General features: G+C 36.3%; 1 protein-coding gene, 1 long non-coding RNA gene and 1 other non-coding gene across 5 annotated transcripts in view; 1 reads left to right on the top strand and 2 right to left on the bottom strand.

The window, feature by feature from the left end:
• The window catches only part of LOC126377269 (uncharacterized), an 80,883-nt gene that overhangs the window by 63,170 nt on the left and 3,626 nt on the right, over positions 1-14,087 (top strand). The window lies entirely within an intron of this gene.
• Positions 189-13,767, bottom strand: LOC126377082 (cytochrome P450 CYP12A2-like). Its single transcript, XM_050024739.1, has 10 exons — positions 13,532-13,767; positions 12,571-12,692; positions 10,847-10,974; positions 6,187-6,305; positions 5,616-5,732; positions 4,417-4,695; positions 3,625-3,781; positions 2,388-2,597; positions 1,102-1,267; positions 189-385 (listed from the first exon to the last, which is right to left on the bottom strand). The coding sequence occupies exons 1-10, from the start codon at positions 13,588-13,590 to the stop codon at positions 234-236; spliced, it is 1,509 nt and encodes a 502-aa protein (XP_049880696.1). The 5' UTR covers positions 13,591-13,767; the 3' UTR covers positions 189-233.
• Trnad-guc (transfer RNA aspartic acid (anticodon GUC)) lies at positions 14,003-14,074 on the bottom strand. Its single transcript has one exon. It is a non-coding gene; the product is annotated as a tRNA-Asp (tRNA).

Raw genomic sequence — 14,087 nt, 5'->3', positions numbered from 1 at the left:
GGCTTGTTTAATTTAAACAAACAGCATATATAATTATTATTCAATATCATATATCTTTAATTATTCATTATTATCTTTAATTATTCAATATTATATTCAACAAATCCCTGAATAGTTTTACATTTTTTAGGTATTTTATTTTAAGTTATAATAATGTATATTGTATTCTTAGGTTCTTCGAGCCGGCGAGCACAGCTGAAAAAAAAAAACTTATAATTATTAGTTCATTAGACCTAAACGTCTTTAAATACAAAGTTATACGGGCCAACGACATAGTTGATAGACTTCTGCCTCTTCCCCGGCGGCGGGCCGACCCACTCCAGGTGAAACTTCTGAATTATTCTCGCTACAAAAGTTTCCATCTCCAGTTCAGCTATGCGATGACCTGCGAAAATGTTGCCATAGTTCACTTAGTACGGCCATAACTCATCAACGTTGTGCACGTGATAATCATTTATAATCCAAACATGAATATGAAAACAAATTCGACAATCGTTGGTTTAGGCCTGTGCTGGATTCGAACCTCCGACCTTAAATTGAAAACGCGTTCTACCAACTAGGCTACCACGGCTTCTATAAAAAGTCGCTGCATCAAAACTTACAAATACAAACAATGCTTCATTTCATCTATACAACGATTGCTGTAGGCTGCACGGCAAGCGCGCCGCGCGCTACGCGCTGCGCGAATTATAATGTATCCAGGGTTTCGACCAATAGACGCAGCAAATGCTATCTTTGTCATACGCGTATTGGTCAAAGCTCTCGATAAAATAAGCGCAGCGCGCGACGCGCTTACTGCGAGGGCTGGATGAACACAGGCTTGCCAAGAACATGACAATCATCTGTAAGTTTCACGATCACCATAAACCTAATAAGTAGTAAGAAGAATAAAACATAATCAAAATAAAAAAAAATGTTAAGCAAATTACTTGATTGTCTGAAAGTAAGATAATTAAACAATAAGCAAGTGAACTAACTAAGTATTTAGTTCAGAAGGTATACGTACTATATGAGCCCTCAAAAGAACCTAAGGCAGCTCGATAATGACTCCGACCATAGGCTGGTGAAATCGACGAAGAAGTTGACTTTAATAATAATTACCTATACAATTTCTGGTTCCAAATCCAAAGGGACTGTAGGCGAAAGGATGGGCGTTCCGATGACTTAAGGGCCCTTTCTCGATCCATCTCTCTGGGATATATTCATGAGGCCTCGGGAATTGGTTCTCCATTAGGCACATGTGATTGTGAAAAGCCACTACGTACACCTGTAGTTACAATCAGGTTAGCAGCATTAATTATACTGTAGACCAACTCGACATTAATTTGTCTTGGAACTATTCCATTCTTTCTTATATCTACGGAAAGGTCGTTAATATATAGCCTGACTAGGTACTAATCAATGGCCTCCATGGTCCAGTCGTTTCCGTTGCCGGATTTCACGGGTTCTAATCCCAGTGGGGACATATCATAAAAATCACTTTATAAGTAAGTAAGTAGTCGTTACATGAGCCATGTCAGCCTTTGGCGGCTCAATAATAACCCTGACACCAGAGTTGATGAGGTCGGTGATTCACTTTACAACCCACACGATAGAAGAAGACTTCGTAATCCCTTATTTGGTTAGGATATTGCAGGCTGGTCACCTGATTGTCTAAAAGTAAGATGATCCGTGCTACTAGCACGTTCAGCAGGTGCCGGCTACTCTTTATTTTTAAAAAGTATATCGTTTTTAATGAGCCATGGCAGGGGTCTTTGGCAGCTCAATAATAACACTGACACCAGGGTTTGGGACTGACATGGCATCGGTCATTGATCTCATATTCACAACACACACGAGAGGAAATTAAGCCTCTCATCAGTCGAGACACCAGACGCAATAGGCTTTGTTTCTTCTTCTTATCGTGTGGGTTGTGAGGTGGAATACCAGCCTCATCAACCCTGGTGTTACTATTGAGCCACCAAAGGCTCCTGACAAGGCTCATATAAGGTCGTAAGGCCCAGATGCCTTTTAAAATCCAAATCCCATTGTTTAACTATTGTGTCTGGAAATCCGGGCGTTACGAGGATAATGACTACATACTTACATCCGACCAGGAAGACCAACGACTTAACTTGTCTTCCGAAACACGGATAGATTTTGCTGAGGATTTTACATTCAGGGGGGTTAAAATGGTCACATCGGAACAATTCACCTAAGAAAGCAATTATTGCAATTTGACATTTGCGCATATAAAAGTAAGTGCGCAATGCAAACAAATGTCAAATAGCAATATTGCTTTCTTAGATGAATTGCTTCCATGTGGCCATTTTAACCCCCCTGATCTATATCTACGTTCCATCATTCGAAAGATTAACGAAAATAGCTAAATTCAACGTTCTACTCACATTTTTAGGTATCCTATAGCTCATCAAGTTGTACTCCCTAGTTGTCAATCTCAAATTGGCGAAAGCAATTGATCTTAGTCTTAAACTTTCCTTAATGCACGCTTTCAAATATACTTTCTGATCACCTGCAATTGATTCTTCTCTTAATTTGTGTTGTTTATCAGGGTTACTCGCCAGGTAATACAGAGTTGATATGACTGAATGCGCCACCTATAACAAAAGATGCTTTATTTAACTATTAATCAAAAAAAAATCAGTTGCCAACATATATATAAACGCAGGAGGACCCGGTAACGTAACGCTTTACACGCTGATTCCGGTTTGACAAGAGCTACGGGTTGAAGTCCAAGTCCGAGTCAAATATTTTTTCGATTTAAATTTTCTCTTTGTGTTTCGTAATGTTTCCTTAAGCACGGGTGAGTGCTATAAAACAAAAAATATTTTTTTTTACATAAACATATTTTTTCGAACGTCTCATCCGCCAAAAACTACTACAGCTTCTCACAACCTATATAGCCGAGGAATAGGGGCTGCAAGAAAAACCTCGGCACAATGGCTAAGACGTTCTTAAAAAATGAATACAATGTCAGTTACTTGGTTGCCTAACATTCAAGTTAGGCAGGGAGAAGAGGAAACATAAAGTCCCCTTGAACACCGGTAAATGTTTGTAAATACTTTTTCTAAATATTTTTTATTTAGATTAATTTTGCCTTATTTACGATCTCAAAAAGAACAATAATAAATGCACTGTGAAATACATCCACATTTCAAACTGTTTTTTTAAAACGAAAGTCAAATGATTGCTTTTAAAGCAAAGGAAAAAGTAATATTGCAATTCTGCTGGCGTCAGAATTCCTTAACTGTAAGTTTTAAAATATTACTGCCATCTCTTGAAATAAAAGTTTTTCTCGTACATTTCTTATTTAATGAAAACGCTGATAACTCGGTTTTTAGAGGTGGTTAAAGTTTGTTTTTTTGATAACCCTTGATCACCGCTCATAATTTATCACGGCTGTTTCGCGTGGCCATAGATAGACACCACGGAGTTATACATATATGTTACACACCATTTTCATTTCTTCCATACATGCTCGTCAGCTGTAAAGTACTCTAAATCCTGCCTGACCTTTCTTTAAACATCATGAATTTTATCACGTACATCTTCGAACTCTACCGAATGTACTTGGCCTCATAAATCTGTTTCGTACACATTATTATTGCTTCATTATTTACTTACGGTATCAATACCAGCTAGCAACATATCACTAGCAGTTACTGCAGCAATATTTTCATCAACTTCTAGAAGCTTTTCCACCATACCTCTTTCTTCATCCGGGTTTTGATTCGGAGACTTTAGTTTCTCTTTGGCCCGTTCGACGAAATATTTTGAATGTCTAGAACCATAAATGCCATATTTATATTTCGGTGAAAACGCTATTTCTCTAGTTAAAACTAGTTTTTACTATAAGCATTGGTGAAGTGAAGACTAAAATTTGAGTCAAGCACTCGGAGCAGCTGCTGTATCACTGCGGCACGCTTGCTTGCGGTTTCGTTCGCACTGCTTTTTCGCTATTGCTATCAGCATACTAAACACATTAAACTCTGAGGATGATAAAGAAATGCTTATTGCTTCGGCTAACCTAACCTAACAGATTTGGTAACGAAACTAACTTTTTTTTCAATATAGTTTTAACTAAGAAATTCTTGATTTAGAAAAACTAGTATTACCTAACACAAACGCGTTACACCCAAATACACAACGATTGTAAATAAATGTAGGAATCTTGTTCTTAATTAGGTACATGATGTAATTTTAATCAACAAAACCCCGATTTCTTTCAATTAATTCTTTTGTCTTTTGACTTTTATCTGGATTAAATGTCTATTGAAAGATACCTAAAATCACATCCTGTTGTAATTTTTCAAAGATGGTGCTTACGAAGTTTTCTTTGTAACTTGAGGATATTAAACTTAAAAATCTGAGTACATAACTACTTACTAATGTATTTTATACTAAAACAACCCTTACCTTTCATGTTCTGCATACACTTTCATAGCGTTTCTAAACGTAGGAGTCGAGATGTATCTCCAGACATTCGGTTTGAAGTCTAGCTCATTCGACAAAGCCAGGGTTTCGTGAACACAATGTATCATCCTTCTCATTAGTGAATTTTCTGGAAGATCAGGGTCGAAGCAATTAAGACGACCTCCAAAAGCCAGAGCTCCGACACATTCCAGAGCCCACATGTTCATATGTATGTCAAACTCTCCTTTGATTTTATTATCCTTGTTCCGTATTCGTTTCAGGCTGTAATTAAAAATTAGATATAAATAGATAGAAAATCCGTGATAGCACTGCGTGACTTAGATCGTGGTGGTCCCTTCTCGGGCTCTAAACCATTGAATTAGACTTTATGAGTTTGGATCATAGATATTTGATATCACATGGTTTCCAGGATTTGTGCCCGGTTAATGGCAATGGGCTCGCCCCCTATTACATGGGACTTAAACATAGCTGGCTAGGAGTGGGTGTAATATACTTCTCTGCCTACTCCTTCGAAGATACGGGCGTGATACTATGTTACGTTATAAATAGGCCGCCTATTGTGCTTATTTTTATTCGTATGTTTATGTCCTGTGTACGGTCACGAGCATTAATATGTATACACTTTGGTACCACGTCACATTAACTTTTTTGACAAATTGAACTGTAAGTCTCACTAAATGTCAATAAATATGTTAGTGCGACAGAGACCTAAAGTGGGTACATTATATTGCTCATGACTGCACATATGTCGTTGTGCCATAAAGTATTATTGATTGTTTGATTGATTGAAATAGGTATCTACTTATACAAAATTGACAGAGTTTAAAAATAGCTACAGTCCAGAAAAGTAAAACCCCAGGAACAGTTACAGTCAGAAAAAAAAATACCGAGTGAAACTCAAAGATGTTTAATACTTAAATGTATTTGATGCCAAAATATGCCTTTTCTAAAGTGCACATACATTATTACGTATAAATAAGTTATCTGCATTACTGTCATGGTATCTAGTAGTGTAAAACTTGTGTAGTAAGTTTCCTTAAGTTTCAACCGGCGAAACGTTGTAAATTTTAATGTAAGTACTATGAACTTGACTGTGTCAGTTTCTTAGTGTTGTAAAGTTATAACAAATAAAGATTTTTTGTAATAAAACAAACAATAATCCCAGGATCTTCACAACTTACTGTTCAACCATATCCAGAGCAATTTCATCTAATATCTTGGTATGTCGCTTGACTGTCTTCGGCGGTAACATGACAGGGTTAATGGTGGAACGTGCCTTCTTCCACTTTTCTCCTTGGCTGTAAAATGTGCAACTTTTAGTGTTAGTTCAGCACTAACCTCGGAAACGTCGTCGTAATTTTGACGGTAGTTCGTACTTGTAGAAAGAAAACTGTTTATTAAAGAGTTCGATGCAGTTGGTAGGGAAAAATGGACTTCAAATGTTCTTACTTTAGGGACCATTTTCCGTCTAACATGGTAGATGATTTGTAATCGATGAGCTGATAATCTATTAACACGAGGAGTGACTGCAACTTGACGCGTGATGATTTATGACTCCGCTCGAATTAATATGAATTAATCATTATTCTTTTCGTTTTATGTTCACATTTTTGTCAGATTTGATAAAATATAATGAAATGATACACCAATCTGCTTTGGACCTATTTATAAATAGGAAAAACAGTGGTTTTTCGATAACGTTGATGTGGATAACGTGTACGAGAATTCCCTTAAACCTACTAGTAAACTTACTCAGTTATCAATCCTGTTGGTTTATCAGGCTCTCCTTTCTTCCTGCCATACACTTCCCTATAGTACTTCAGTGAATAAAACCCTGTTCGGGTTGGTGTCAAGTTTTCTCCTCGATAAACCTGCAAAGTTGATTTTGTTCTAAATATTTATAATGAAACATTGTCTCTAGATTGGATTAGACCTACTCAGCAGTCAAATGAATACACATTTGGTGAAAACATGATTTTATATCCCGAGGAATATTCAATTGTATTCCAATACAAGAAGAGCAAAGAGCTTACTTGGAACAAATTAAAGAAAAGACGAACGTCATGTCTTATAAGAAAGTCAAAGAATCGGCCTTTGATAGACAAGACTGGAGGATGCTACACCGACAAGAGGCTCTTAAATTAATAATGATGATTCCAATTCAATCAAAGCGCAAATGTGCTTTTAAAACAATGAACTGGGGGAGCATAATCAATGGGACCAAAATATGCACAAAACGAGAATATTATAAAAGGAGTGCAGCTTTACCTTTAATACTTTCAAGGACAGAACGTCTGCGGACGTTCCGATTCCATGCTACCTATTATGAACCATCATTGACCCTTGGTTTCTGTCCGTGAAAGGGTTAAAGCGAATCGAAGCATGCAGTATCATTAGAATATACTCAGGGCTCAATTCTAGGTCCATTTCTATTCCTAGTTTACATAAACGACCTACCTAGTCTTGTAAAACATGAGGTGGTGCTGTTTGCAGATGATACCTCCTTACTTTTTAAAGTAAAGAGACGACAAGATTCCTTTGACGATGTAAACAACGCCATTTCAGAGGTAGTGGATTGGTTTACTGTAAACAACCTGCTACTTAATGAAAATAAAACAAAATATGTTTATTTTACGTTATCGAATGTTAGTAGGCCGCTCGATTCTATTATTGTAAAAAATAAGGAATTGGACCTCACGGATACTGCTGTATTTTTGGGAATTACTTTGGACGCTAAGCTGCAATGGAGTCCCCATATTGATAAGTTGTCCAAAAGGCTCAGCTCAGCAGCATTCGCGGTCAAAAAAATTCGTTTAATAACCGATGTAGAAACCGCGCGATTAGTTTATTTTGCCTACTTCCACAGTCTAATGTCGTACGGCATCTTGCTGTGGGGTCATGCTGCAGATGTGAACAGCATTTTTGTTCTGCAAAAGCGAGCCATTCGGGCGATTTACAAGTTGGGACCCAAGATGTCACTTAGAAATAAAGGAGAATGGGCGAATCTGGTCCAAGAACCTCCACTGATGAGACTTATATGTAATGAAAGTTTATGCTTTCTCTATGAATCTGGCAAAGTTCTATCAGATTCTGTCCCGGGGTTCTTTTTTTACGGCCATGTTTGTCCTGGCTAAAAATGTGATAAAATACAGTGGGAGCTAAAATCGGCTCAAGATTTGTTGCTGGATAACTAAGTCTACATAAATAATTATGTATCATATTGTATATCATTTTAAAGAGGATCTTTTCCAAAATCCGAAACATAAAAAAAAACAAAAAAAGTCTTTATGTAAGCGAATTATAGTCAATTTGCATCTGCAGCGCCATTGTTTCTCGGTAGCTAAGTTCAAGTTTCATGCCTTTTACCCCTTCCAAAAGTATCTTACCGATTTTTTTTATATTGCTTCCGGAATTTGATCTGAGTGATAATAACAAGAAAAATAAATAGACACCTCTCCGATAGAGACCGCCTAAGCTATTGCCTATTGCAAGAAATCGTCATCATTAGCAAGTCATTACGGTATTGCATATTATAAGCTTATCAGCAACTTGGAACTTGGTCCAAGAACCTCCACTGGTGAGACTTGCATGTAATGATAGCTTATACTTGTCCTATGATTCTGGCAAAGTTCTATCAAACTCTGTCCTAGGGTTTTTTTACGGCCATGTTTGTCCTGAGTGTACAGTAGTGGACTGCAAAATCACCTCAGGATTAGTTGTCGAAAAACTATTTAACTAAGTCTATATACATAATTATATATCATAATGTATATCAATTTTAAAGGGGAAGGTTATCAGAATCAAAAACACAAATAAAAAAAAATGCATTAAGTATGTAAACGACTTTTAGCCAACTCACGTCCGTAGCACCATTTTTCTCAGCAGCTACGTACGAGTTTCGCGCCTTCCAACCTTTCCAAAGAAGCCCAATCATTTTTTCCTTCTTCTGATATTGCATTCTTAACCTGACAAGTGACAACAAAGAAAAAAAAATAAGAAGAAATAAAATAGATACCATTCCGATAGAGGCCGCGTAAGCTATGGACCTATTGCAAGATAACGTACTCAAAGGCTAGTCATTATAATCCAACAGACGTAACATGATTAGAATGCAGGAGGACGCAAATGTAGTATGTTTTCTTTCACCACAATCTTGTTTTATTAATCCAGGCTTATATCTTGTCTTATAAACAATGCCGAATGGTACAACAAACGTATCGTAAACGTAAGGTTGCCTGGTAGTAATTGCTACCTTGGCAATAAAGCCGCCTTTTGCACCAGTTATTGCCTGAACTTGTTTAATAAATGTGTTTCTTTTGTATACAATAGAGTCATTGTATTGCATCTTGATTAGAATGACTTATTTCTTGTTTCTCTCGTACTAAGCTGTATACTGTTAGTGTTAAAGAGACACATATTTCGTCTCTTCGCATAAGGCGATGTACTACATTTCCGTCCCGCCGCATTCTAATCATGTTACGTCTGTTGGATTATAATGACTAGCCTTTGAGTACGTTATCTTGCAATAGGTCCATAGCTTACGCGGCCTCTATCGGAATGGTATCTATTTTATTTCTTCTTATTTTTTTTTCTTTGTTGTCACTTGTCAGGTTAAGAATGCAATATCAGAAGAAGGAAAAAATGATTGGGCTCCTTTGGAAAGGTTGGAAGGCGCGAAACTCGTACGTAGCTGCTGAGAAAAATGGTGCTACGGACGTGAGTTGGCTAAAAGTCGTTTACATAATGCATTTTTTTTATTTGTGTTTCTGATTCTGATAACCTTCCCCTTTAAAATTGATATACATTATGATATATAATTATGTATATAGACTTAGTTAAATAGTTTTTCGACAACAAATCCTAAGGTGATTTTGCAGTCCACTACTGTACACTCAGGACAAACATGGCCGTAAAAAAACCCTAGGACAGAGTTTGATAGAACTTTGCCAGAATCATAGGACAAGTATAAGCTATCATTACATGCAAGTCTCACTAGTGGAGGTTCTTGGACCAAGTTCCAAGTTGCTGATAAGCTTATATGCAATACCGTAATGACTTGCTAATGATGACGATTTCTTGCAATAGGCAATAGCTTAGCCGGTCTCTATCGGAGAGGTGTTTATTTATTTTTCTTGTTATTATCACTCAGATCAAATTCCGGAAGCAATATAAAAAAAAATCGGTAAGATACTTTTGGAAGGGGTAAAAGGCATGAAACTTGAACTTAGCTACCGAGAAACAATGGCGCTGCAGATATAAATTGACTATAATTCGCTTACAAAAAGATTTTTTTTTTGTTTTTTTTTTATGTTTCGGATTTTGGAAAAGATCCTCTTTAAAATGATATACAATATGATACATAATTATTTATGTAGACTTAGTTATCCAGCAACAAATCTTGAGTCGATTTTAGCTCCCACTGTATTTTATCACATTTTTAGCCAGGACAAACATGGCCGTAAAAAAAGAACCCCGGGACAGAATCTGATAGAACTTTGCCAGAATCATAGGGAAAGCATAAGCTTTCATTACATATAAGTCTCATCAGTGGAGGTTCTTGGACCAAGTTTCATACAAAAGTGCCCATTGTCATTTAAAGAAATTAATATTTTAACTTTGGCATCACAATATATCTTTGAAAACTTAATATATGTAAAAAAACATTATAGGATTATTTGCAAAAAATAGCGATCGGCACATTGTTAATACCCGGAATAAAAATAAACTTGCTTTACAAGTCAGTCGATTACATAAGATTACTAAATCTTTTAAGGGGCAATGTATACGTTTTTACAATAAGATTCCCATTGACATTCAGAATTTGCCTTTCAACTGCTTTAAGACAGTAGTTAAACAAAAACTTTACAAAAAAGGTTATTATAAAGTTAGTGATTATTTAGAAGATATGAATGCATGGGATTAACTGTCTGAGAACTGATATTAGGCAGCTAAATGACTCAATTGTATATCAATATTTTATGTTTATTTTTTTAAAGAACGTTTAGGGTCCTGTGCCGAGGTTTTTCTTGCAGCTTCTTTTCCCCGGCTATACAGGTTGTGAGAAGCTGCAGTAGGTTTAGGCGGATGAGACGTTCGTTATGTAAAAATTGACGATTCAAAGTGTAACTATGTTACCTACTGAATAAAGATATTTTTGAATTTGAATTTGAATTTGAGTTCTATTAGTACTCCAATTGAGATATCGAAAAGTAGTCATGAGCCTATGTGATGTTATATAAAAACATAAACAGCCTATATACATCCCACAAAAAAAAAATGTTTTTAATTATAATCATGCATTATGAGTCATGTCAGGGGCCTTTGGCGGCTCAATAATAACTCTGACACCAGGGTTGATGAGTTTAGTATTCTACCTCATAACCCTCACGATATGAAGAAGAATTATAATAACCTGTGCAGCACTTTCAGGATCAAAAATCAGTGCATATGGTGGTCTGCCAAACATGGCGTCTAGTCGAACGATTGGTCCGTATTTCTTATAGGCAACTTCCGGGTATGTTTCTAATACATGTAGTGACCCTGTAAAACATTAAAAATGTTCACTTTTGTTGTCTTCGGTAATAAACTGGGTGTTACTGACATCGTAACGAATACAAAGGCGGATGATTCACACCTTGATCCTGAGTTAATATCAAGTAGAATTTTCCGTCGCAAAATTAATGACTTTTTGGGTTTTCTCAAAAATATTTTTAATCCTATACTTTTGCGATGGAAAATACCAGTTGATATTAACTCACAATACTGAGCTAAATGTCACTTACACCCAGTAAAAGTACATACATGCAAGTAGATATACAAGTACATATGGGTGATATTCACAGTGTAACAAATAGTGATGGGGGTGATTCAGACCATGATTCTGAGTTGATATCAAGTGGATTTTCCTGTCGAAAAATTCATGAAGATTTTAGTGTCTTTTTAATTATTTTCAGTTCCATACTTTTGCGGCGGAATATTCTACTTACAACTCAGAATTATGGTCTGAATCATCCCTCAAAGTTTTCGTTACGATGTCACTAACACCCTGTATAGCGCTATTTTATTACGTGACTTATTGTCGATTCGCTGCAAGTGGCATTAACTACTTGGCTGGACAAATTAATGAGGAACTCTGAAGGCTCTCACCCGGTACTAAATTGAAGACGTCAGGCCTGAGTGTGCCCGATTGGGCGCAAACCTCGGTTCATGTCGTCATGCGAGGATTATATTTCAAAGAATCGACTCTAGTCTTCTTCTTCTATCTTGGGTTGTGTGTTTCGGAAGGCACATTTAGCTGTTGGTCCCGGTTACTACTTACTGATGTAAGTAAGGAGTCGTTACATGAGTCATGTCAGGGGCCTTTGGCGGCTCAGTAGTAGCCCTGACACCAGGGTTTATGAGGTTGGTAAACCACCTCTCAACCCACACGAGAGAAGAAGGATGTTTTTTTTTAACGTGGACATTTAAACCCTCTGGTCATCAATTGCCAAAGGTTCCTGAATTGTGTTGATTAGGAATAAAATTCAGGTTATGGACCATCGTCAAGTTTCTAAACTTTATCTTTAACTTTTTTTATCTATAAAATTCTACATGACTTGAATATAATAATATGCTACTTATGTAAATAGTAGCTTTTTGCTTTTCTGGGTATTTTTTGTCTTTATTTAAAAAATAATTCCTCTGGCATTTTTATCTCTTTCCAAAAGTCTTACCGCGTTCAGAACTTTTTACATTTACGCTCAAAATTATACAAAAGGGGAATATAAAACTACTTTAGCGCTATTTAAATACGATTTAATGTTGTTTGGAGGTTTTCATTATGTTTGGTAACTTTTTAATAACCAGATTTATGTATACGATGTCAATATAAAATAAATAAATAAATAAATACATATTATTTTAATGGTAGCCTTTGTGATAATTTCAATGGTCATAAACACAGGAGCGCCTACCACGTTGGTCCAACAGAAAGCTTGGTGAAAGAGTACTTAGTTCTTTATACTTACAATGGATGTACCTCTAAATACTTGGATATTCTCTTGTTTGAGCTTAAACATATATAACTAGCGTAAACATATATAACTGTGATTTCACAAATCGACGAAAAAAAATCTCATGAGCAAATAATAAACTTACCACCAGGTAGAAAATGGTAGAATTGCCCTATGATAGGCAGGGACGGAGGTCCCGGAATTTCATGCCAAGGTTTTATACCTTTATCTGTCGGGACCTCTTTACTCACAGAATCTACGGCAGTCCTGTAATGTCAAAGCAACAGCAACAGATATTTTGAGAAAAATAATAAATAAAAAAAAATTAAGACCATTCAAGGGTTATGAGTATAAATGTGGATGGGTAGGAGACGACCCAAGAAAGTGTGGATGAATTATAAAAAAAAGAAAAAAAGGAAAGGTGTATGTGAAAGGTGTGCGTACCGATATGACGACTGCGAGAAATGAATGGAAGAACATACCTTATTACCACCACCTAGAATGGGATAATGGTAGGAGGATAATGCATTACAAGACCATTCTTGACACTCATTTTTACGCTACCCAGGGTGCCCCCTAAATATTTTTTTAGTATGACACTAACTCTATAACCATTATTTTGGTTATCGGATTCTCGGCACTTTTGGGTGTGGGGCCAATGTTGTATGAAGGTGACTGGTTTATTTGAACCTTTTAAACTAATATTTTGTAACCGTGGTAGCCCAATTGGTAGAAAGCTTGACTCTGACTTTGAGGTGGCAGGTTGGAATCCCAGCATATATGCCTCAACCAATGATTTAGAATTCATGTTTGGAGGTGCTCATCGGTAAAGGAAAACATCGTGAGGAAACCCACATTCCCCAGAAATTCATTTCGTAGGTTTGTGACCTAACCTATATTGGGCTAGATTTCCCTTCGCGAGTTGGAAGGTTTGTCAGGCAGTCGCTTCTGTAAAAAAAACCGGACCTGTCAAATCTTCAGGTTAGGTAAGCGGACCCTGTGAAAAACTGGATAAGGCTAGGGAGATGATGATGATGATGATGTTGTCTCGTAATGTTCTTATAGAGTAATACTATTGTGCTTAGATATAATAATTATACACTCACCTTGCGAATTTCTTATTAAAATTATTGAATATTTTAAAAATTTGCATTACTTTATTCATCACGTAAACAAAAATAATAATAATATTTTGTAAACAAGTAGGTTGATAGTGTCCGTGTCCTACTTTGTTTTGACAAATGCTCTTATATCTTATTAATAATGTTTATTTATGTTTAATTTAATAATAACTCTATCACTATTTGAGTAGATAAACAACTGTTTTGTACACTGACTCACACTATACTGATTGTAGAATAAAGTATTACTAATATAAGTGAAGGTTAATACTAATAATAACAATAAGTGCAATAGATATGAAATATCTCAACACGCAAATACATCGCTCTTTTGTCTTTGTAAGATACCTATATTTTTTATAATTTTATAGCTTTTGAGCTCTCTTTGAGGGCCTGGATTCGATTCATCTATAAAAATATTGTAGTGACATAAAAAAAAAAAACAAAAAATAAGTTCTCTCCGGCGGGGAATCGAACCCCGGTCTCCCGCGTGACAGGCGGGGATACTGACCACTATACTACCGAAGATGTGATATGGACT

The sequence above is a fragment of the Pectinophora gossypiella genome, chromosome 22, assembly GCF_024362695.1.
Source record: "Pectinophora gossypiella chromosome 22, ilPecGoss1.1, whole genome shotgun sequence".
Classification (NCBI taxonomy): domain Eukaryota; kingdom Metazoa; phylum Arthropoda; class Insecta; order Lepidoptera; family Gelechiidae; genus Pectinophora; species Pectinophora gossypiella.
Note: the sequence above shows the minus strand (reverse complement) of the source record. Positions and strands in the feature narration are given on the sequence as shown.